The 25,125-nt window shown below is 54.8% G+C and overlaps 1 protein-coding gene across 1 annotated transcript in view; it reads left to right on the top strand.

Annotated features, from left to right (window-relative positions):
• Positions 1-25,125, top strand: part of LOC132397450 (interferon regulatory factor 3-like) — a 98,248-nt gene that overhangs the window by 23,108 nt on the left and 50,015 nt on the right. The window contains exons 3-5 of the mRNA XM_059976267.1: positions 10,873-11,059; positions 11,143-11,258; positions 16,703-16,763. Coding sequence (XP_059832250.1) covers positions 10,873-11,059; positions 11,143-11,258; positions 16,703-16,763 — 364 coding nt within the window. The remainder of the gene's footprint in view (positions 1-10,872; positions 11,060-11,142; positions 11,259-16,702; positions 16,764-25,125) is intronic.

The raw sequence follows: 25,125 nt of genomic DNA on the forward strand, positions 1-25,125 counted from the left end.
AGGAGGGGGTTTCGGTCAGTACATTCAGTGTGGGGGTGGGGTTTGGGACGGTGTGGTCAGGAGGGGGTTTCGGTCAGTACATTCAGTGTGGGGGTGGGGTGGGGTTTGGGACGGTGTGGTCAGGAGGGGGTTTCAGTCAGTACATTCAGTGTGGGGGTGGGGTGGGGTTTGGGACGGTGTGGTCAGGAGGGGGTCGGTCAGTACATTTGGTGTGGGGGTGGGGTTTGGGACGGGCTGGTCAGGAGGGGGTTTCGGTCAGTACATTCAGTGTGGGGGTGGGGTGGGGTTTGGGACGGGGTGGTCAGGAGGGGGTTTCAGTCAGTACATTCAGTGTGGGGGTGGGGTGGGGTTTGGGACGGGGTGGTCAGGAGGGGGTTTCGGTCAGTACATTCGGTGTGGGGGTGGGGTGGGGTTTGGGACAGGGTGGTCAGGAGGGGGTTTCGGTCAGTACATTCGGTGTGGGGGTGGGGGTGGGGTTTGGGACAGGGTGGTCAGGAGGGGGTTTCGGTCAGTACATTCGGTGTGGGGGTGGGGTGGGGTTTGGGACGGTGTGGTCAGGAGGGGGTTTCAGTCAGTACATTCAGTGTGGGGGTAGGGTGGGGTTTGGGACGGGCTGGTCAGGAGGGGGTTTCGGTCAGTACATTCAGTGTGGGTGTGGGGTTGGGGTTTGGGACGGGGTGGTCAGGAGGGGGTCGGTCAGTACATTCAGTGTGGGGGTGGGGTGGGGTTTGGGACGGGCTGGTCAGGAGGGGGTTTCGGTCAGTACATTCAGTGTGGGGGTGGGGGTGGGGTTTGGGACGGGGTGGTCAGGAGGGGGTTTCGGTCAGTGCATTCAGTGTGGGGGTGGGGGTGGGGTTTGGGACGGGCTGGTCAGGAGGGGGTTTCAGTCAGTACATTCAGTGTGGGGGTGGGGTGGGGTTTGGGACGGGGTGGTCAGGAGGGGGTTTCGGTCTGTACATTCAGTGTGGGGGTGGGGTGGGGTTTGGGACGGGGTGGTCAGGAGGGGGTTTCGGTCAGTACATTCAGTGTGGGGGTGGGGTGGGGTTTGGGACGGTGTGGTCAGGAGGGGGTCGGTCAGTACATTCGGTGTCGGGGTGGGGGTGGGGTTTGGAACCGGCTGGTCAGGAGGGGGTTTCGGTCAGTACATTCAGTGTGGGGGTGGGGTGGGGTTTGGGACGGGGTGGTCAGGAGGGGGTTTCAGTCAGTACATTCAGTGTGGGGGTGGGGTGGGGTTTGGGACGGGGTGGTCAGGAGGGGGTTTCGGTCAGTACATTCGGTGTGGGGGTGGGGTGGGGTTTGGGACAGGGTGGTCAGGAGGGGGTTTCGGTCAGTACATTCGGGGTGGGGGTGGGGTTTGGGACAGGGTGGTCAGGAGGGGGTTTCGGTCAGTACATTCGGTGTGGGGGTGGGGTGGGGTTTGGGACGGTGTGGTCAGGAGGGGGTTTCGGTCAGTACATTCAGTGTGGGGGTGGGGTTGGGGTTTGGGACGGGGTGGTCAGGAGAGGGTCGGTCAGTACATTCAGTGTGGGGGTGGGGTTTGGGACGGGGTGGTCAGGAGGGGGTTTCGGTCAGTACATTCAGTGTGGGGGTGGGGTGGGGTTTGGGACGGGGTGGTCAGGAGGGGGTTTTGGGCAGTACATTCGGTGTGGGGGTTTGGGATGGGGTTTGGGACGGTGTGGTCAGGAGGGGGTTTCGGTCAGTACATTCAGTGTGGGGGTGGGGTGTGGTTTGGGACGGTGTGGTCAGGAGGGGGTTTCGGTCAGTACATTCAGTGTGGGGGTGGGGTGGGGTTTGGGACAGGGTGGTCAGGAGGGGGTTTCGGTCAGTACATTCAGTGTGGGGGTGGGGTTTGGGACGGGGTGGTCAGGAGGGGGTTTCGGTCAGTACATTCAGTGTGGGGGTTTGGGGTGGGGTTTGGGACGGGGTGGTCAGGAGGGGGTTTCGGTCAGTACATTCGGTGTGGGGGTGGGGTTTGGGACGGTGTGGTCAGGAGGGGGTTTCAGTCAGTACATTCGGTGTGGGGGTGGGGGTGGGGTTTGGGACGGTGTGGTCAGGAGGGGGTTTCGGGCAGTACATTCGGTGTGGGGGTGGGTGTGGGGTTTGGGACGGGGTGGTCAGGAGGGGGTTTCGGTCAGTACATTCAGTGTGGGGGTGGGGTGGGGTTTGGGACGGGGTGGTCAGGAGGGGGTTTCGGTCAGTACATTCGGTGTGGGGGTGGGGGTGGGGTTTGGGACAGGGTGGTCAGGAGGGGGTTTTGGTCAGTACATTCGGTGTGGGGGTGGGGTGGGGTTTGGGACGGTGTGGTCAGGAGGGGGTTTCGGTCAGTACATTCAGTGTGGGGTTGGGGTTGGGGTTTGGGACGGGGTGGTCAGGAGGGGGTCGGTCAGTACATTCGGTGTGGGGGTGGGGTTGGGGTTTGGGACGGGCTGGTCAGGAGGGGGTTTCGGTCAGTACATTCAGTGTGGGGGTGGGGTGGGGTTTGGGACGGTGTGGTCAGGAGTGGGTTTCGGGCAGTACATTCGGTGTGGGGGTTTGGGGTGGGGTTTGGGACGGGGTGGTCAGGAGGGGGTTTCGGTCAGTACATTCGGTGTGGGGGTGGGGTGTGGTTTGGGACGGTGTGGTCAGGAGGGGGTTTCAGTCAGTACATTCAGTGTGGGGGTGGTGCGGGGTTTGGGACGGTGTGGTCAGGAGGGGGTTTCGGTCAGTAAATTCGGTGGGGTGGGGGTGGGGTTTGGGACGGGCTGGTCAGGAGGGGGTTTCGGTCAGTACATTCGGTGTGGGGGTGGGGTGGGGTTTGGGACGGGGTGGTCAGGAGGGGGTTTCGGTCAGTACATTCGGTGTGGGGGTGGGGTGGGGTTTGGGACAGGGTGGTCAGGAGGGGGTTTCGGTCAGTACATTCGGTGTGGGGGTGGGGGTGGGGTTTGGGACAGGGTGGTCAGGAGGGGGTTTCGGTCAGTACATTCGGTGTGGGGTTGGGGTTGGGGTTTGGGACGGGGTGGTCAGGAGGGGGTCGGTCAGTACATTCAGTGTGGGGGTGGGGTTTGGGACGGGGTGGTCAGGAGGGGGTTTCGGTCAGTACATTCAGTGTGGGGGTGGGGTGGGGTTTGGGACGGGGTGGTCAGGAGGGGGTTTTGGGCAGTACATTCGGTGTGGGGGTTTGGGATGGGGTTTGGGACGGTGTGGTCAGGAGGGGGTTTCGGTCAGTACATTCAGTGTGGGGGTGGGGTGTGGTTTGGGACGGTGTGGTCAGGAGGGGGTTTCGGTCAGTACATTCAGTGTGGGGGTGGGGTGGGGTTTGGGACAGGGTGGTCAGGAGGGGGTTTCGGTCAGTACATTCAGTGTGGGGGTGGGGTTTGGGACGGTGTGGTCAGGAGGGGGTTTCGGTCAGTACATTCGGTGTGGGGGTGGGGGTGGGGTTTGGGACGGTGTGGTCAGGAGGGGGTTTCGGGCAGTACATTCAGTGTGGGGGTGGGCTGGGGTTTGGGACGGGGTGGTCAGGAGGGGGTTTCAGTCAGTACATTCAGTGTGGGGGTGTGGTGGGGTTTGGGACGGGGTGGTCAGGAGGGGGTTTCGGTCAGTACATTCGGTGTGGGGGTGGGGTGGGGTTTGGGACAGGGTGGTCAGGAGGGGGTTTCAGTCAGTACATTCAGTGTGGGGGTGTGGTGGGGTTTGGGACGGGGTGGTCAGGAGGGGGTTTCGGTCAGTACATTCAGTGTGGGGGTGGGGTGGGGTTTGGGACGGGGTGGTCAGGAGGGGGTTTCAGTCAGTACATTCGGTGTGGGGGTGGGGTGGGGTTTGGGACAGGGTGGTCAGGAGTGGGTTTCGGTCAGTACATTCAGTGTGGGGGTGTGGTGGGGTTTGGGACGGGGTGGTCAGGAGGGGGTTTCGGTCAGTACATTCGGTGTGGGGGTGGGGTGGGGTTTGGGACAGGGTGGTCAGGAGTGGGTTTCGGTCAGTACATTCGGGGTGGGGGTGGGGTTTGGGACGGGCTGGTCAGGAGGGGGTTTCGGTCAGTACATTCAGTGTGGGGGTGGGGGTGGGGTTTGGGACGGGGTTGTCAGGAGGGGGTTTCGGTCAGTACTTTCAGTGTGGGGGTGGGGTTTGGGACGGACTGGTCAGGAGGGGGTTTTGGTCAGTACATTCAGTGTGGGTGTGGGGTTGGGGTTTGGGACGGGGTGGTCAGGAGGGGGTCGGTCAGTACATTCAGTGTGGGGGTGGGGTGGGGTTTGGGACGGGCTGGTCAGGAGGGGGTTTCGGTCAGTACATTCAGTGTGGGGGTGGGGGTGGGGTTTGGGACGGGGTGGTCAGGAGGGGGTTTCGGTCAGTACATTCAGTGTGGGGGTGGGGGTGGGGTTTGGGACGGGGTGGTCAGGAGGGGGTTTCGGTCAGTACATTCGGTGTGGGGGTGGGGTGGGGTTTGGGACGGTGTGGTCAGGAGGGGGTTTCGGTCAGTACATTCAGTGTGGGGGTGGGGTTTGGGACGGGGTGGTCAGGAGGGGGTTTCGGTCAGTACATTTAGTGTGGGGGTGGGGTGGGGTTTGGGACGGGGTGGTCAGGAGGGGGTTTTGGGCAGTACATTCGGTGTGGGGGTTTGGGACGGTGTGGTCAGGAGGGGGTTTCAGTCAGTACATTCAGTGTGGGGGTTTGGGGTGGGGTTTGGGACGGGGTGGTCAGGAGGGGGTTTCGGTCAGTACATTCGGTGTGGGGGTGGGGTTTGGGACGGTGTGGTCAGGTGGGGGTTTCGGTCAGTACATTCGGTGTGGGGGTGGGGTTTGGGACGGTGTGGTCAGGAGGGGGTTTCGGGCAGTACATTCGGTGTGGGGGTGGGGTGGGGTTTGGGACGGGGTGGTCAGGAGGGGGTTTCGGTCAGTACATTCAGTGTGGGGGTGGGGTGGGGTTTGGGACGGGGTGGTCGGGAGGGGGTTTCGGTCAGTACATTCGGTGTGGGGGTGGGGTTTGGGACGGTGTGGTCAGGAGGGGGTTTTGGGCAGTACATTCGGTGTGGGGGTGGGGTGGGGTTTGGGACGGGGTGGTCAGGAGGGGGTTTCGGGCAGTACATTCGGTGTGGGGGTGGGGTGGGGTTTGGGACGGGGTGGTCAGGAGGGGGTTTCGGTCAGTACATTCAGTGTGGGGGTGCGGGTGGGGTTTGGGACGGGCTGGTCAGGAGGGGGTTTCGGTCAGTACATTCAGTGTGGGGGTGTGGTGGGGTTTGGGACGGGGTGGTCAGGAGGGGGTTTCGGTCAGTACATTCGGTGTGGGGGTGGGGTGGGGTTTGGGACGGGGTGGTCAGGAGGGGGTTTCAGTCAGTACATTCAGTGTGGGGGTGGGGTGGGATTTGGGACGGGGTGGTCAGGAGGGGGTCGGTCAGTACATTCAGTGTGAGGGTGGGGGTGGGGTTTGGGACGGGGTGGTCAGGAGGGGGTTTTGGGCAGTATATTCAGTGTGGGGGTGGGGTGGGGTTTGGGACGGGGTGGTCAGGAGGGGGTTTCGGTCTGTACATGCAGTGTGGGGGTGGGGTTTGGGATGGTGTGGTCAGGAGGGGGTTTCGGTCAGTACATTCGGTGTGGGGGGTTTGGGGTGGGGTTTGGGACGGGGTGGTCAGGAGGGGGTTTCAGTCAGTACATTCAGTGTGGGGGTGGGGTGGTGTTTGGGACGGGGTGGTCAGGAGGGGGTTTCGGTCTGTACATTCAGTGTGGGGGTGGGGTGGGGTTTGGGACGGTGTGGTCAGGAGGGGGTTTCAGTCAGTACATTCGGTGTGGGGGTTTGGGGTGGGGTTTGGGACGGGCTGGTCAGGAGGGGGTTTCAGTCAGTACATTCAGTGTGGGGGTGGGGTGGGGTTTGGGACGGTGTGGTCAGGAGGGGGTTTCGGTCAGTACATTCGGTGGGGTGGGGGTGGGGTTTGGGACGGGCTGGTCAGGAGGGGGTTTCGGTCAGTACATTCAGTGTGGGGGTGGGGTGGCGTTTGGGACGGTGTGGTCAGGAGGGGGTTTCGGTCAGTACATTCGGTGTGGGGGTGGGGTGGGGTTTGGGACGGGCTGGTCAGGAGGGGGTTTCGGTCAGTACATTCAGTGTGGGGGTGGGGTGGGGTTTGGGACGGGGTGGTCAGGAGGGGGTTTCGGTCAGTACATTCAGTGTGGGGGTGGGGTGGGGTTTTGGACGGTGTGGCCAGGAGGGGGTTTTGGGCAGTACATTCGGTGTGGGGGTGGGGGTGGGGTTTGGGACGGGGTGGTCAGGAGGGGGTTTTGGGCAGTACATTCAGTGTGGGGGTGGGGGTGGGGTTTGGGACGGGGTGGTCAGGAGGGGGTTTCGGTCAGTACATTCAGTGTGGGGGTGGGGGTGGGGTTTGGGACGGGGTGGTCAGGAGGGGGTTTCGGTCAGTACATTCAGTGTGGGGGTGGGGTGGGGTTTGGGACGGGGTGGTCAGGAGGGGGTTTCGGTCAGTACATTCAGTGTGGGGGTGGGGTGGGGTTTGGGACGGTGTGGCCAGGAGGGGGTTTTGGGCAGTACATTCGGTGTGGGGGTTGGGTGGGGTTTGGGACGGGGTGGTCAGGAGGGGGTTTTGGGCAGTACATTCAGTGTGGGGGTGGGGTGGGGTTTGGGACGGTGTGGTCAGGAGGGGGTTTCGGTCAGTACATTCGGTGTGGGGGTGGGGGTGGGGTTTGGGACGGTGTGGCCAGGAGGGGGTTTTGGGCAGTACATTCGGTGTGGGGGTTTGGGGTGGGGTTTGGGACGGGGTGGTCAGGAGGGGGTTTCGGTCAGTACATTCAGTGTGGGGGTGGGGTTTGGGACGGTGTGGCCAGGAGGGGGTTTCGGTCAGTACATTCGGTGTGGGGGTGTGGTTTGGGACGGGGTGGTCAGGAGGGGGTTTTGGGCAGTACATTCGGTGTGGGGGTGGGTGTGGGGTTTGGGACGGGGTGGTCAGGAGGGGGTTTCGGTCAGTACATTCAGTGTGGGGGTGGGGTGGGGTTTGGGACGGTGTGGCCAGGAGGGGGTTTTGGGCAGTACATTCGGTGTGGGGGTTTGGGGTGGGGTTTGGGACGGGGTGGTCAGGAGGGGGTTTCGGTCAGTACATTCAGTGTGGGGGTGGGGTTTGGGACGGTGTGGCCAGGAGGGGGTTTCGGTCAGTACATTCGGTGTGGGGGTGTGGTTTGGGACGGGGTGGTCAGGAGGGGGTTTTGGGCAGTACATTCGGTGTGGGGGTGGGTGTGGGGTTTGGGACGGGGTGGTCAGGAGGGGGTTTTGGGCAGTACATTTGGTGTGGGGGTGGGGTTTGGGACGGGGTGGTCAGGAGGGGGTTTTGGGCAGTACATTCGGTGTGGGGGTGGGATGGGGTTTGGGACAGGGTGGTCAGGAGGGGGTTTCGGTCAGTACATTCGGTGTGGGGGTGGGGGTGGTGCATTTGGTGGAGGGGTTCTGGGTGGGTTGAGTTTCAGAGTGTCACGTTTGGCGGTGTGGTGTGGAGAGGGTTTTATTACAGTGCATTATTTGGGTGTTTAGGGGTGGTGTGGTCGGTGGGCGGGTTTCGGGCTGCCTGATTGATCAGTCACTGATGTTATCCGAGTGCCCGAGGATTGGTCATTGAGGATGAGGGGGTGACATTAACCTCTGCATTGTCCAGCAGGTTTACAGTTCTGGCTGTGGGAGATGCTGACTGCAGGGAAGATGAGCAAACTGACCTCAGCACTGTAGGAGCAGGGGAGTCCATTTGGCCCATCATATGCTGCCCTGTTGTTCTACTTGGCACCAACCCCACAATATCCAGCGTGCATGTGTCTGTATATACAATATAGGATATATATGCATACATATGCTCATGGTTGTAGTTAGTACTTTATATTTTATGTTTTGCTCTGTACTGTTGCTGCAAAAAAGGAGCTGAGTAGCAGTGTTTTCACACAGATGACAGAGACATCGAGCAAACCAGCAATGATATAGGCCCTTGGCCCAACTGGACCTTCCTCCCACAGTGTTCACCCATATAATGCCTGCAGATCCCATTTCCTGTGTTCAGCCCATATGCCTCTTAGGCTCATCTTAAATTAGACTATTGTATCTGCCTCAACCGCTTCTGTTGGCAACTTGTCCGGGTGTGGCATGCAACAAACCACAACATTCAACAATGAGAAAAATTATGTAAAAATAAAGTTAAGAGGTTAAAGTACAGACATGGTTGCCGTTTCTTTCACTTTGGGTTTTTATAGAACAGCCTTACTGGCTCCATGCCCAACCCTCCTCCTCTTATAGCTGGGCTTGGGATTATCCATCCATGACAGAGTTAATGCCCAACCCCTCGATTGCAGCCGCACTTGGGACTGTACATGGCGGAGTTATAAATACTAGCAACTGTTTACAATGTAAACAGTGTCATAAGAAATAGTTTAAAGTAACAGAGGTAACCAACAGAGGCCACCCCCCTGCCCATTAGTCCCCTGTGATAGTGTTGCCCTCTTGGACCACAATTGGACCTGGTTATGTCTGTACTGGAGCTATTGTCAATTGAACGTGCAGGTACAGGTTGCCATTAAGAAGTCGGGTAGCTGAGTGGAAGGGTTATAAGACCATAAGATATAGGAGCAGAAGTAGGCCATTCAGCCCATCAAGTCTGCTCTGCTATTCAATCACGGGTTGATCAAATTTTTCCAGTCATTTCCACCCCCCTGCTTTCTCTCCATACTCTTTGATGCCCTGGCAAATCAAGAACCTATCAATCTCTGTCTTAAATGCACCCAGTGACTTGGCCTCCACAGCTGCTCGTGGCAACAAATTCCACAGATTCACCACCCTCTGACTAAAGTAATTTCTCCTCATATCAGTTCTAAATGGATTCCCTTCAATCCTGAAGTCATGCACTCTTGTCCTAGACTCCCCTACCATGAGAAATAACTTTGCCATATCTAATCTTTTCAGGCCTTTTAACATATGGAATTTCTATGAAATCCCCCCTCATTTTCCTGTACTCCGGGGAATACAGTCCGAGAGCTGCCGGACGTTCCTCATGTGGTAACTCTATCATTCTCGCGAATCTTCTCTGAACCCTCTCCAAAGTCATTGTATCTTCACGCAACAGGACCAACAACCAATGTGCAAAAAACAATGAAATGCGCAAATACAACAATAAATAACTAAGCAATAAATGTGGAGAACATGAGATAAAAAGTCCTTGAAGATGTTGGTGAGGCCTAATTTGGAGCATTTTGTGCAGTTCTGGTCACCTCCCTACAGGAAAGATGACAAGATTGAAAGAGTTTAAAGAAAATTTACAAGGACTTTGCTGGAATTTGAGTGATAGGGAAAGATCCATTGTGCTCCTGGAGCAAAGGAGAGTGAGAGGAAATTTGATAGAAGTATACAAAATTATCAAGGGTGTAGATAGGGTAAATGCAAGCAGACTTTGCACTGAGGTTGGGTGGGATGCAACTAGAGGTCATGGGTTGGGTGTGAAAAGTGAAATATTTAAGGGGAACCTGAGGGGAAACTTCTCTTAGAGGGTGGTGAGAGTGTGGAATGAGCTGCCAGTGTAAGTGGTGCATGTGGATACAACAGCAGTATTTAAGAAAAATTGGGATAAGTATATGAAATCTGAATTAGGTTTATTATCATTGTCATACGGTATGTTAAATTCTCTTGTGACAGAACTGTAGTACAAACATAAATATTGTTATATGTTACAAAAATACATAGTGTTGAAGAGCGGTACTGAGAGAGGGTCACACTGTGAGGGCGGGTACCGAGGGAGGGTCACACTGTGGGAGCTCTCTGTCTCCTAAAATTGAAAATTTGTTGTAAAATTGCCCAAGAATGGTTTTGGAGACTACCAGAGGACTTTGAGAGTGTGGCATATCACCTTGGCAGTGGACTGAAACTTTTTTTGGGAGAATTTGTTTTGGCGAAGTCTCTCGGTCCTTGTGTCTTGGTGTTGAATGGTGGGTGCAGCTGGCAGTTCACGTCTGACTTTGCTGGGGGCAGAGACAGATTTATTCCATTTGTCACAGGGTGAAGAGGGCAGCGGACCAGCCGGGTAAAAGCTTTCATCTGTTTGCAACTTCTGCACAGATAGTGCTGAAGTTTCTTCTAACACTGCACGGATTTCTCTGCCTATCTACTCCTCCTCCCCTCTCATCCTGTCCAGTTTCATCTCTGAACTGTTTCCCTTTGAGTGTTTGCTGGTGTTCCACTGGGTGTAGACTGTTTCCCCGCTCCCCCCCAGCGGTACAGTTTGAACTGCGCCATGGCTGGGTGCAGTTCCAAGATGGCGCGGCCCAAGTCCTATGCACAAACTGCTGGCTCAGGAGTGGCAGCTCTCAAAGTGAACCACCTGCTCAAGCTACTGGCTTTAAAGAATGCTGTACAGTGCCTACTTCAGTCGGTAGGGATGCCACCGGAAAGGCCATGGCAGAGACTGTTGGAGGCTGTGAGGGAGATTGTTGCAGTAGCGGATTTGAATGGGAAAACTTTTATTTGAAGTCACTGCTTCCCCTGTACATTGGGGACCTGGTGTGGAAGGCGTTGCATCGGGCTGTACTGTACAACAGGTTTTTGAGCAGGTTCACTGATGCCCCGTCCACCTGTCCATCCTGTGACCGGGAGGAGTCAGTGTGCCACATTTAAATGAATACGTCCGTGCCCGGCTGTCCTTGGAGAGAGAGTGTGTGGTCACAATGGGATCTCCAGGAGCAGTGGGTTCCCCAGGGAATTGACCGTTTTATTGACAGTAGTAATCATATTTTTATTTGAATTATTCTTGTTCTTGTCAATACTGCATGTTTGTACTTTGTGTATTTGTTTTGTAAATAAACTTTTATAGTTTTATGGGGAAAAAAACGGGGTGGCATAAGGAGGTCGAGATGTAGAGAATTTCCCTGATCTTTGCAGGACTGGGCTATTGCTAGTGGGAAGTTCACCGGACAGGATGCCAGTGACCCTCCCAAGTGGAAAACCAACTTCCGCTGTGCCCTCAACAGCAACGATTCATTCAAGAAGGTGGCTGACAACTCAAAGGACTCTTCTGATCCACACAAAATCTACTGTATCGTGAACCACAACCCAGTTATTGCCTCAGGTATGTCTCCACGCCTCCTTCCCCTCTACCACTTCAATTAGAGTTTACTGGGCTGAGTGGTGAGGGGTGTCTTCTCGTTATAGGGGTGCGCGTTGGAGCCGCAGAGACAGATGATGAACTGGACTCGATCTTGTACTTCAGCCCCGAGACTGAGCCTGGACGGCCGGACTTTAACCTGCTGCCTGACCCCTACGCACAGGTAGGTGCTCGTCACATACTGTCCACTGCCACTCCTGTATCATCACCCCCTCCCACCCTCCCATAGCCTGCCCCTGCTGCATCCTCAGCCCAAGCTCTGAGCACAGCACTTTCCTCGGTGCCATCCCTCCCACCCGGCAACCCCTCCTCAGAACTATTCCTTTTTTTTTAACAAATGTACAAAATGATATTCAAATATAAAAGACATTCAAAGGTTAGGGTAACCATACTGTTACCAAATTGAAATTAAACTACAGCTATAATGACTGAATATGCTGCTTGGCCACAGAGAGACTTCTACTGGTGGCCTCCCTCACTGCCTGACGGTGAACCAAACCACCACAGTGTGCCCGGATGGCAGGCAAGGGCACTGAAGTGAAAAGTGTGCAAGGGAAGCCCGTACAGGAACCGTCTCGACATATCGTGGAATGGCATGGCGGGCATCTGCGAGACAGCTCATGCTATGTGGGACCAACTCCCAAAGGAGATCTCGAGGTTTGGGTCCCGTGTGGATGGAGTCACTCCACATCCACTGTGGCAGGATGGGAAATGTGGCATGAGCTCTGCCCCCTGTGGGTGCAGGAGTACTCTGACCAGAAGAGGCCTCGCAGGAGCTCCTGGTGGCGTGGTCACTGCTCGTCACCTGACCTTTCTGTGGACCAGAGAAGTCATTGTGCTGAGAGACCACCCCCACAGGCTACATTCCTGCCACAAGTAACCCCATTCACCAGCACTCAAATGCACTCTGAGCAGTCAGCTCCCCCCCCCGTAGACCAGGGGTCACCAACCTTTTTTGCACCGCGGACCGGTTTAATATTAGCAATATTCTTGCGGACCCTGGCTGATAGTGAGGAGGGGAGGTGTTAGTCACGACCATAATACTGCGATACTCGAAAGAGGTTCCTTACGCCCAGTCTACTCTGCAATTTAGTTTTTGTGGCTCTCAGCACTTGCTTCTGTCCTGCTTGCTCACGTTTTTTCCGCTCTAAAAACTCATTGGGTTTGTCTTTAAGTGCAGGGTGCTTGGACTCAGGGTACCAACGCAGTTTTGAGGGCTTCATTGCCTCATTAGACAGCCTCCGGGCCCGAACTCCAGCCTCCCGCCCATCACCAGATGCCTTGGCCAGGTGTGAGGACGAGGTCAGGGCCAGAGGTCCCTGTGCTGGGGCCACGGCGGTCACAGTCCGGAGAGAGTGACTGACTGAGTGAGGAGTGCGACAGGACGACTCCCCGCCCTCCCTCTTTGTAGGTAGGGTAGGATCTCTCGGCCGACAAAAGTTTGGCTGGAGGGATGACTTTCAGTAGATCGCAGCGAGGTAGCTGCTCTGCTACTTACAAAACCCTGAGCTCGAATTAGGTCGTCTGCGAATATTTTAACACCAGGTTCCTCACGAACATTCGGAGTGGTAAACAGGTTTAGAGGCGGCGCCCATCTGTCCGCGCTCCAGGCCAGTAGCAACGGCACTTCTCACCGGTTACCTGAGGCCAACCAGTGATACCTAGCGCGAGGGTATCACTGTGCTCAGGCAACTGATGACCTCGTGTGCATTCAAGTTCAATGGTAGGCATGACAGGGAATAAGGAAAGGTGCAGCTGACTCATATCGCCAAATCATATCGTTTCCTCGTGGCCCGGTAGCACAAGCTTTGCGGCCCGGTGGTTGGGGACCACTGCCTTAGATAGCATGTTTGGCGGGTGCACCCATCAAACCAGAGGCTGCAAGCTCAGGGGATGCAGCCCCGGCAGAGAGGGATTCTCTTTCTATGAGGCCATCCTCCAGCTCTGGGGACGCAGCCTTTTGCTGAGGTAAGTCTTCCCCCATCTTCGGAATCAGAAGATGCATGCCTCTTCTTTTTCGTAGCTCCAATGTGGGGAGCTCGGCTGACCTCCATTTCGGCAGAACTCTTGGTCCTCAACACCACATCCTCCCTCACAGCTTCTCCAGGCCCTTGCTGGGCCACCCTCCAGGCTGGGGCTACAGGAAGGCCCTGGCTTCTCGTGTGGCGGAGAGGCCTAGAGAGCCTTCCTGCTCTTTACCTCAAACCACCCTTCCTTGCCAACTGTGCCACACTTGTGCCCACCCACAGTGAGGGATAATGCAGAGTGCACACCAGCAAGTAGCATGCAGGATATTGAACTGAACTTTATTAATAACCCCGCTAGAACAGTGTGTGAACTCCTCCCATGTAGGAGTGCTAACTCAATGGCACAGGAATAACAATGTTAACTACCACTACATCTCCCCTTCTTGGAAAACAAGAAAAGCCAGGTACGAACTCCTTGTCCATACAACTGCATTGAAATTCTGGTCACTGAAAGTCAGTGACTCAGCTTACTTCACCCATAGTATGTAACTTGTGCTCCTTACTTAAAAACCATTATAACTCTCTTTCTCTTTGATTTTTAATGCTCTCTCTTTGTTTTCATCCTTTTTCACCAATTCCTTTTTTTAAGAACAGTTTCATTTTGTGAAATGTTTTCAAAGTTAAAACTCTTCTTAAAAAAGCACAGAATCTAATGGAGGTCAGGGTAGACTACCTGAACACTCGGCAAAGTGAGAGGATTATTCTGCCTCTTTCGTCACTTGCCCAAAGCCATCAGGCTATGGAGTGTATCTCTGTGGCGGAACAGATAAACAACCCGATCCGGTGTAGGTTGCTGGAAGTGTTGGAGCGAATGGAGATTTGTGAACAAGTGTGTCCACCTCAGGTAAGTGGTCCTCGTCATAAGAATCAGGCCACTCTATTTCTTCCTCTACCTTTTGTGGACTTTGAACGACACATGAACGCACGACTGTTCCACCTGATTTCACCTCGTGATGTTCTGCGACAAATGGTCGTGGTGCATGCAGCCCGACTATTTTTCCTTTGGTGAACTGGTCTGAAACTCAAACTGCTTCACCGCTCCTGAGCGGCGACAAAGATTTTGCTCTGTGTCTGAGACTGTGCATTCTCTTCATTTTTTATGTGTTGTTTAAAAATGTCTCACCTTGTCTAAGTCTGGTCAGTGAGGTTGGAGAAGGGAAGGAAGAGCGGCCAGGCTTGTTCCCAGTCTCCAGCCCCTTGACAGCTCTGATGGACTGTAGTCATGTGGAGCGATAAGCTTGCAGTGCTTTGTAGGGGTCTGTAGCCTTCAGTTGGAGACTCTGAACAGTTTGCACTGCTTTCTGCTTCTCCATTTGCCTGTGGAGATGTGGACATCTTGTCTGCCTTTGAGTTCTGAGCAGCTGAATTGTGAACGTTAGACTGACACAAGTGTCTCTGGTATTTCATAGCGAGGGAATCCAGCTTTCAGATGCTGTATATCCACGCTGAGTCCTCAACATTCTGTTAGTGGTGTGCAGTGAGAAGCTATTTCTCTCCCTTCAGCTGCCTGCAACTTGCCATGGAAAGCCTAGGAATTCTGTGGGATGCAGAAGCTCAGCAAGATTGTTGTGCAGTTTCCTGCATGTTTCACGTTGCTTCACATAATCTCCGAGCTGAGTGCTCAGACCAGGCCACCACACGGATTGTCTTACTCTTAGGCGACATTTTTTGATGCCTTGATGAAGCTGGTGGATTTGAGTGATAATTTTGGTGTGCACAGAAGCAGGAATGATGAGTCTGGAGCCCTTTATCAGCAAACCATCAGGAATGGTGACTGTGTGTCTTTCAAGCCAGTAAGGACTGAGTTTGTGAGCTCCTTTTGGAACAGCTGGGCCACCCATGCACAGAGTATTGCAAGACCTTGCTGCAAATCTGGTGCTTTTTCAACTCAATGCAAATTTCACTCAGCTTACTTTGTGATGCATGTGATACATATCTGAGCTAAGTAAACGCTGGTATCTTCCATAAGATCAGAGACAGCCACGTCTTGCAGTGGTTAGAAAGTAGGGCACCACTCCTGGCCTCAGTTTGATAAGGGACTTTTCTTTCAGTACTCTAGGCCTGTGAACAACTCTGGGTACTTCTCCTGCCACTGAACATTTGTGTAGTAAATCTATCCTTGGACAGGGCTCTTTGATGTGGAATGGAGACTTGCTGAATCTCCTGCTGTTGGGCATTTTACCTGTTCTTTGGTTCACTTGTCTATTTTATTTGAGTTGAGCTCTCTACTGTCACTTCTTTCTGACTGCACCCTTTTTTATGTACAGCTTCTAGCTTTACCTCGGCATCGTTTTCGTGCCTGAGTTCTTCCTGTGGCTGACAAACATTCTCACTCTGCCTGACCATTGTAATAGTTCTCTATAGTCTGAGATTTACCTGCAACTGGAGTCTCTGACAATTGGGTGTCTAGTAGCCCAACAACAATCTTGTCTGTAATGAGCTCATCTCTCAGATTTCCACATGCACAGTTGTCTGACAGGAATACAAAGCTGTGATGAATTCATCTGATTCCTGCCTTCTGGAGTTGAACTTTGCCCTCTCATATTCACATTTTGTTTTTCTGTGAAATATCACCTCACCCCGAGAATGTAGGTGAGGAAGGAGGTCTACTTCGTGGAGGTGAGGGTACAATGATGGAAGGTCACTTTCTGTACAGGCTCCACTGCCATGAAGACCCTTCCATAGTTATCTCCCTACTCAGGGCCAGGGACACCTTTCCAGCAGACAGGTGACTCTTGGTGCATCTTAACTGATCCCAAGAATGCTCTCATCCTCACTCACAGACGCAGCCATGTGAGCTAACGTTTACTCAGCACTCAAGGATGCAGCAATATCACATTGCCCTGCCCTTTCTGGAGTTACCAGTGAAAGGTGGCGGCTCTTCAGGAGTTCTTTCACCAGAAGCTACGACTCCTGCTACGCAACTTGGTCTCACAGGTTGGGAGCTGCAGCCAGACAGTCAGAAATTATGCTGACGCATTGTGCAAGGATTGTTCCTCTGTCCAAGGATTCAGCAGAAAGCTATTCCCCTGGTCATCCTGGGCGGAGTACTCCAGGTGGGAGGGGTTTATCAATGGGAGCTGGAGAAGTCCAGCCCAGCTCACAGTAAAAGTTGCAGAATCAAACTTTGGAAGCCACCAGCCACTGTTGCTTTTGCGACCTGAACACAGACTCAATAAAACTCAGCAAAGCAGCTTCCTCTGAGAGGAAACTGCTGTAGTCCTCTGCCAAAGATTAGACACCTCCCTCTGTCCTCTGTCCGTTCTTCAGGGTTTATTCCGGAAATAAATCAAATTGCTTTCCTGAGAGCTCACGTACCACAGTCTGTCTCACAGTGAGGCCCTCCCTCAGTCCCCTCCACCCCCCACACCCCCCGGCACCATGAGCGTCATCCCAGGACTCTATGCTTTAATTGGATCTTGACCCCAGGTTTACAGTGTGAGTGGAGGTGACTGAGTGAATGACACATCACGCCCTGTCCCTGCTCGTGTCTGGGGAACTGTGTTACCTTGGGGGTGTGGAGCAGTGTGGGGGTTGTTAGGCGCAGACAGCATGGTGAGTGCTCTGTTCTGTTGAACAGGAACCTGTGGAAGATGTGATGCCGCACTTTGGGTTGATGAGTTTGTCCGACAGTCCTCCGGGTGAGTGTTGCTTCACTTTGTTTGCAGGTACAGAAAACGTGCTGGGGGGGGTGATTGAGGTAGAGGATTTGAATATTTTATGTAGTTGGATGCTGTTCAGAACAGGCCCTTCTGCCTCCAGGGGCCTCACCGTCCAGCACCCCATCAACGTACCCCAACCTAATCACAGAACCATTACAATGACCAATTAACCTTCTAAATGAACTGTGGGGAGACAGCAGAATACCCAGAGGAACCCACGCGCACACGGGATACCTGGAGCCTTTTCGTATTAACTCTTGGCTGTTTATCTCATTTGTCCCTTAAAGGGATCCACAGTTTAGCTCTCTTCACTTCTTATTTTTAAGTTGCACTCAAATGGTCTCATTAATGTCCTCTCTTATCAAGAAGGCAACACCAGTTCATTCAGCCCTGTTCCTCCATCACGTCTGAACACAGTATCCAGGAATGTTGAGCTGCCCGTCACGCACTTCTCAGCCACGTTTTGGTAACGGCTCATGTCTCAGAAATTTCTGGTATCTCATGCTCCTCCTCCCACTCGCCTTTAGGCCTTCCTCTCCTGGTCTGTTTCGTCTCCCCCAGCCCAATTGTAGGCCCCTTGCTACCCCATTGTTTGTTTTTTAGTTGTCGATTACATCCTGTTTGCTCATCTGGTTCATGTGAACCCTGGCCAGGTTTGGTGTGGAAACCAACCAAGCATGGGCAGTGTTCTGAGAGAGCGGAGCTGACGGTGACGAAAGGTGGGTCACCAATCCTCGTTCTAAAGCAGCAGGGTATGCAGGTTCTTCGATTGAGCATGTTTTGGGATTGTGGTTCACGGAACTCCCTCCCTCCCTTCTCCAGCTCATGGAAGTGTTGTCAGCGAGGGCTGTAACTCTGGCCATTGACCGCCTGCTTGTCCCCTCACCCTCGAGAATAACACTGAGCCTTGGCCCACAACTCCAGCTGTTATTGCGGCTGTTCACCACTCCACTTTTCTCCTTTGTCTGTGCATATCCATGCGCGTGTGCCTGCACATTTAAGAAGCTTGAAGGAGTGTGGAGGTCTGTGGGTCAATGAGACCGGGCAGTTTGCTGATTTGAGGAGTGTGGAGGGTGTGGGTGAGTAGGACCGGGCAGTTTGCTGATTTGAGGAGTGTGGAGGGTGTGGGTGAAAGGGATTGGGCAGTTTGCTGATTTGAGGAGGGTGGAGGGTGTGTGTGAATGGGACCGGGCAGTTTGCTGATTTGAGGAGTGTGGAGGGTGTGGGTGAATGGGACCGGACAGTTTGCTGATTTGAGGAGTGTGGAGGGTGTGGGTGAGTGGAACCGGACAGTTTGCTGATTTGAGGAGTGTGGAGGGTGTGGGTGAGTGGGACGGGACAGTTTGCTGATTTGAGGAGGGTGGAGGGTGTGGGTGAATGGGACCGGACAGTTTGCTGATTTGAGGAGTGAGGAGGGTGTGGGTGAATGGGACCGGACAGTTTGCTGATTTGAGGAGTGTGGAGGGTGTGGGTGAATGGGACCGGACAGTTTGCTGATTTGAGGAGTGAGGAGGGTGTGGGTGAATGGGACCGGACAGTTTGCTGATTTGAGGAGTGTGGAGGGTGTGGGTGAGTGGGACCGGACAGTTTGCTGATTTGAGGAGTGTGGAGGGTGTGGGTGAATTGGACCGGGCAGTTTGCTGATTTGAGGAGTGAGGAGGGTGTGGGTGAGTGGGACCGGACAGTTTGCTGATTTGAGGAGTGAGGAGGGTGTAGGTGAATGGGACCGGACAGTTTGCTGATTTGAGGAGGGTGGAGGGTGTGGGTGAATGGAACCGGACAGTTTGCTGATTTGAGGAGTGTGGAGGTGTAGGTGAATGGGACTGGGCAGTTTGCTGATTTGAGGAGTGTGGAGGGTGTGGGTGAGTGGGACCAGACAGTTTGCTGATTTGAGGAGTGAGGAGGGTGTAGGTGAATGGGACTGGGCAGTTTGCTGATTTGAGGAGTGTGGAGGGTGTGGGTGAGTGGAACCGGACAGTTTGCTGATTTGAGGAGTGTGGAGGGTGTGGGTGAATGGGACCGGACAGTTTGCTGATTTGAGGAGGGTGGAGGGTGTGGGTGAATGGGACCGGACAGTTTGCTGATTTGAGGAGTGTGGAGGGTGTGTGTGAGTGGGACCGGGCAGTTTGCTGATTTGAGGAGTGTGGAGGGTGTGGGTGAATGGGACCGGGCAGTTTGCTGATTTGAGGAGGGTGGAGGGTGTGGGTGAGTGGGACCGGACAGTTTGCTGATTTGAGGAGTGTGGAGGGTGTGGGTGAGTGGGACCGGACAGTTTGCTGATTTGAGGAGGGTGGAGGGTGTGGGTGAATGGGATCGGACAGTTTGCTGATTTGAGGAGTGTGGAGGGTGTGGGTGAATGGGACCGGACAGTTTGCTGATTTGAGGAGGGTGGAGGGTGTGGGTGAATGGGATTGGGCAGTTTGCTGATTTGAGGAGTGAGGAGGGTGTGGGTGAATGGGACCGGACAGTTTGCTGATTTGAGGAGGGTGGAGGGTGTGGGTGAATGGGATTGGGCAGTTTGCTGATTTGAGGAGTGAGGAGGGTGTGCGTGAATGGGACCGGACAGTTTGCTGATTTGAGGAGTGTGGATGGTGTGGGTGAATGGGATTGGGCAGTTTCCTGATTTTAGGAGGGTGGAGGGTGTGGGTGAGTGGGACCGGACAGTTTGCTGATTTGAGGAGTGTGGAGGGTGTGGGTGATTGGGACCGGACAGTTTGCTGATTTGAGGAGGGTGGAGGGTGTGGGTGATTGGGACCGGACAGTTTGCTGATTTGAGGAGTGTGGAGGGTGTGGGTGAATGGGACCGGGCAGTTTGCTGATTTGAGGAGTGAGGAGGGTGTGGGTGAGTGGGACCGGGCAGTTTGCTGATTTGAGGAGTGAGGAGGGTGTGGGTGAATGGGACCGGACAGTTTGCTGATTTGAGGAGTGTGGTGGGTGTGGGTGAGTGGGACCGGACAGTTTGCTGATTTGAGGAGTGTGGAGGGTGTGGGTGAATGGGACCGGACAGTTTGCTGATTTGAGGAGTGTGGAGGGTGTGGGTGAATGGGACCGGACAGTTTGCTGATTTGAGGAGTGTGGAGGGTGTGGGTGAATGGGACCGGACAGTTTGCTGATTTGAGGAGTGAGGAGGGTGTGGGTGAATGGGACCGGACAGTTTGCTGATTTGAGGAGGGTGGAGGGTGTGGGTGAGTGGGACCGGACAGTTTGCTGATTTGAGGAGTGTGGAGGGTGTGGGTGAATGGGACCGGACAGTTTGCTGATTTGAGGAGTGTGGAGGGTGTGGGTGAATGGGACCGGACAGTTTGCTGATTTGAGGAGTGAGGAGGGTGTGGGTGAGTGGGACTGGACAGTTTGCTGATTTGAGGAGTGTGGAGGGTGTGGGTGAATGGAACCGGACAGTTTGCTGATTTGAGGAGTGAGGAGGGCTGTGGATGAGTGGGACCGGACAGTTTGCTGATTTGAGGAGGGTGGAGGGTGTGGGTGAATGGAACTGGACAGTTTGCTGATTTGAGGAGTGAGGAGGGCTGTGGGTGAGTGGGACCAGGCAGTTTGCTGATTTGAGGAGTGTGGAGGGTGTGGGTGAGTGGGACCGGACAGTTTGCTGATTTGAGGAGTGTGGAGGGTGTGGGTGAATGGGACCGGACAGTTTGCTGATTTGAGGAGGGTGGAGGGTGTGGGTGAATGGGATTGGGCAGTTTGCTGATTTGAGGAGTGAGGAGGGTGTGGGTGAATGGGACCGGACAGTTTGCTGATTTGAGGAGTGTGGATGGTGTGGGTGAATGGGATTGGGCAGTTTCCTGATTTTAGGAGGGTGGAGGGTGTGGGTGAGTGGGACCGGACAGTTTGCTGATTTGAGGAGTGTGGAGGGTGTGGGTGATTGGGACCGGACAGTTTGCTGATTTGAGGAGGGTGGAGGGTGTGGGTGATTGGGACCGGACAGTTTGCTGATTTGAGGAGTGTGGAGGGTGTGGGTGAATGGGACCGGGCAGTTTGCTGATTTGAGGAGTGAGGAGGGTGTGGGTGAGTGGGACCGGGCAGTTTGCTGATTTGAGGAGTGAGGAGGGTGTGGGTGAGTGGGACTGGGCAGTTTGCTGATTTGAGGAGTGTGGAGGGTGTGGGTGAATGGGACCGGACAGTTTGCTGATTTGAGGAGTGAGGAGGGTGTGGGTGAATGGGACCGGACAGTTTGCTGATTTGAGGAGTGTGGTGGGTGTGGGTGAGTGGGACCGGACAGTTTGCTGATTTGAGGAGTGTGGAGGGTGTGGGTGAATGGGACCGGACAGTTTGCTGATTTGAGGAGTGTGGAGGGTGTGGGTGAACGGGACCGGACAGTTTGCTGATTTGAGGAGTGAGGAGGGTGTGGGTGAGTGGGACCGGACAGTTTGCTGATTTGAGGAGTGTGGAGGGTGTGGGTGAATGGAACCGGACAGTTTGCTGATTTGAGGAGTGAGTAGGGCTGTGGGTGAGTGGGACCGGACAGTTTGCTGATTTGAGGAGGGTGGAGGGTGTGGGTGAATGGAACTGGACAGTTTGCTGATTTGAGGAGTGAGGAGGGCTGTGGGTGAGTGGGACCAGGCAGTTTGCTGATTTGAGGAGTGTGGAGGGTGTGGGTGAATGGGACCGGACAGTTTGCTGATTTGAGGAGTGTGGAGGGTGTGGGTGAATGGGACCGGACAGTTTGCTGATTTGAGGAGTGAGGAGGGTGTGGGTGAATGGGACCGGACAGTTTGCTGATTTGAGGAGGGTGGAGGGTGTGGGTGAGTGGGACCGGACAGTTTGCTGATTTGAGGAGTGTGGAGGGTGTGGGTGAATGGGACCGGACAGTTTGCTGATTTGAGGAGTGTGGAGGGTGTGGGTGAATGGGACCGGACAGTTTGCTGATATGAGGAGTGAGGAGGGTGTGGGTTAGTGGGACCGGGCAGTTTGCTGATTTGAGGAGTGTGGAGGGTGTGGGTGAATGGAACCAGACAGTTTGCTGATTTGAGGAGTGAGGAGGGCTGTGGGTGAGTGGGACCGGACAGTTTGCTGATTTGAGGAGGGTGGAGGGTGTGGGTGAATGGAACTGGACAGTTTGCTGATTTGAGGAGTGAGGAGGGCTGTGGGTGAGTGGAACCAGGCAGTTTGCTGATTTGAGGAGTGTGGAGGGTGTGGGTGAATGGGACCGGACAGTTTGCTGATTTGAGGAGTGTGGAGGGTGTGGGTGAATGGGACCGGACAGTTTGCTGATTTGAGGAGTGAGGAGGGTGTGGGTGAATGGGACCGGACAGTTTGCTGATTTGAGGAGGGTGGAGGGTGTGGGTGAGTGGGACCGGACAGTTTGCTGATTTGAGGAGTGTGGAGGGTGTGGGTGAATGGGACCGGACAGTTTGCTGATTTGAGGAGGGTGGAGGATGTTGGTGAATGGGACTGGGCAGTTTGCTGATTTGAGGAGTGAGGAGGGTGTGGGTGAATGGGACCGGACAGTTTGCTGATTTGAGGAGGGTGGAGGGTGTGGGTGAGTGGGACCGGGCAGTTTGCTGATTTGAGGAGTGTGGAGGGTGTGGGTGAATGGGACCGGGCAGTTTGCTGATTTGAGGAGTGTGGAGGGTGTGGGTGAGTGGGACTGGACAGTTTGCTGATTTGAGGAGTGTGGAGGGTGTGTGTGAGTGGGACCGGGCAGTTTGCTGATTTGAGGAGTGTGGAGGGTGTGGGTGAATGGGACCGGGCAGTTTGCTGATTTGAGGAGTGTGGAGGGTGTGGGTGAATGGAACCGGGCAGTTTGCTGATTTGAGGAGTGTGGAGGGTGTGGGTGAATGGGACCGGACAGTTTGCTGATTTGAGGAGTGTGGAGGGTGTGGGTGAATGGGACCGGACAGTTTGCTGATTTGAGGAGGGTGGAGGGTGTGGGTGAATGGGACCGGGCAGTTTGCTGATTTGCGGAGGGTGGAGGACTGTGGGTGAGTGGGACCGGACAGTTTGCTGATTTGAGGAGTGTGGAGGGTGTGGGTGAATGGGACCGGGCAGTTTGCTGATTTGAGGAGTGAGGAGGGTGTGGGTGAATGGGATTGGGCAGTTTGCTGATTTGAGGAGTGTGGAGTGTGTGGGTGAGTGGGACCGGACAGTTTTCTGATTTGAGGAGTGTGGAGGGTGTGGGTGAATGGGACCGGACAGTTTGCTGATTTGAGGAGTGTGGATGGTGTGGGTGAATGGGATTGGGCAGTTTGCTGATTTGAGGAGTGTGGAGGGTGTGGGTGATTGGGACCGGACAGTTTGCTGATTTGAGGAGGGTGGAGGGTGTGGGTGATTGGGACCGGACAGTTTGCTGATTTGAGGAGTGTGGAGGGTGTGGGTGAATGGGACCGGGCAGTTTGCTGATTTGAGGAGTGAGGAGGGTGTGGGTGAGTGGGACCGGGCAGTTTGCTGATTTGAGGAGTGAGGAGGGTGTGGGTGAATGGGACCGGACAGTTTGCTGATTTGAGGAGTGTGGTGGGTGTGGGTGAGTGGGACCGGACAGTTTGCTGATTTGAGGAGTGTGGAGGGTGTGGGTGAATGGGACCGGACAGTTTGCTGATTTGAGGAGGGTGGAGGGTGTGGGTGAATGGGATTGGGCAGTTTGCTGATTTGAGGAGTGAGGAGGGTGTGCGTGAATGGGACCGGACAGTTTGCTGATTTGAGGAGTGAGGAGGGTGTGGGTGAATGGGACCGGACAGTTTGCTGATTTGAGGAGTGTGGTGGGTGTGGGTGAGTGGGACCGGACAGTTTGCTGATTTGAGGAGTGTGGAGGGTGTGGGTGAATGGGACCGGACAGTTTGCTGATTTGAGGAGTGTGGAGGGTGTGGGTGAATGGGACCGGACAGTTTGCTGATTTGAGGAGTGTGGAGGGTGTGGGTGAATGGGACCGGACAGTTTGCTGATTTGAGGAGTGAGGAGGGCTGTGGGTGAGTGGGACCGGGCAGTTTGCTGATTTGAGGAGTGAGGAGGGTGTGGGTGAATGGGACCGGACAGTTTGCTGATTTGAGGAGTGTGGAGGGTGTGGGTGAATGGGACCGGACAGTTTGCTGATTTGAGGAGGGTGGAGGGTGTGGGTGAGTGGGACCGGACAGTTTGCTGATTTGAGGAGTGTGGAGGGTGTGGGTGAATGGGACCGGACAGTTTGCTGATTTGAGGAGTGTGGTGGGTGTGGGTGAATGGGACCGGACAGTTTGCTGATTTGAGGAGTGAGGAGGGTGTGGGTGAGTGGGACTGGACAGTTTGCTGATTTGAGGAGTGTGGAGGGTGTGGGTGAATGGAACCGGACAGTTTGCTGATTTGAGGAGTGAGGAGGGTGTGGGTGAATGGGACCGGACAGTTTGCTGATTTGAGGAGGGTGGAGGGTGTGGGTGAGTGGGACCGGACAGTTTGCTGATTTGAGGAGTGTGGAGGGTGTGGGTGAATGGGACCGGACAGTTTGCTGATTTGAGGAGTGTGGAGGGTGTGGGTGAATGGGACCGGACAGTTTGCTGATTTGAGGAGTGAGGAGGGTGTGGGTTAGTGGGACCGGGCAGTTTGCTGATTTGAGGAGTGTGGAGGGTGTGGGTGAATGGAACCAGACAGTTTGCTGATTTGAGGAGTGAGGAGGGCTGTGGGTGAGTGGGACCGGACAGTTTGCTGATTTGAGGAGGGTGGAGGGTGTGGGTGAATGGAACTGGACAGTTTGCTGATTTGAGGAGTGAGGAGGGCTGTGGGTGAGTGGAACCAGGCAGTTTGCTGATTTGAGGAGTGTGGAGGGTGTGGGTGAATGGGACCGGACAGTTTGCTGATTTGAGGAGTGTGGAGGGTGTGGGTGAATGGGACCGGACAGTTTGCTGATTTGAGGAGTGAGGAGGGTGTGGGTGAATGGGACCGGACAGTTTGCTGATTTGAGGAGGGTGGAGGGTGTGGGTGAGTGGGACCGGACAGTTTGCTGATTTGAGGAGTGTGGAGGGTGTGGGTGAATGGGACCGGACAGTTTGCTGATTTGAGGAGGGTGGAGGATGTTGGTGAATGGGACTGGGCAGTTTGCTGATTTGAGGAGTGAGGAGGGTGTGGGTGAATGGGACCGGACAGTTTGCTGATTTGAGGAGGGTGGAGGGTGTGGGTGAGTGGGACCGGGCAGTTTGCTGATTTGAGGAGTGTGGAGGGTGTGGGTGAATGGGACCGGGCAGTTTGCTGATTTGAGGAGTGTGGAGGGTGTGGGTGAGTGGGACTGGACAGTTTGCTGATTTGAGGAGTGTGGAGGGTGTGTGTGAGTGGGACCGGGCAGTTTGCTGATTTGAGGAGTGTGGAGGGTGTGGGTGAATGGGACCGGGCAGTTTGCTGATTTGAGGAGTGAGGAGGGTGTGGG

This window comes from Hypanus sabinus, chromosome 7 (assembly GCF_030144855.1).
Source record: "Hypanus sabinus isolate sHypSab1 chromosome 7, sHypSab1.hap1, whole genome shotgun sequence".
NCBI classification, from domain to species: Eukaryota; Metazoa; Chordata; class Chondrichthyes; order Myliobatiformes; family Dasyatidae; genus Hypanus; species Hypanus sabinus.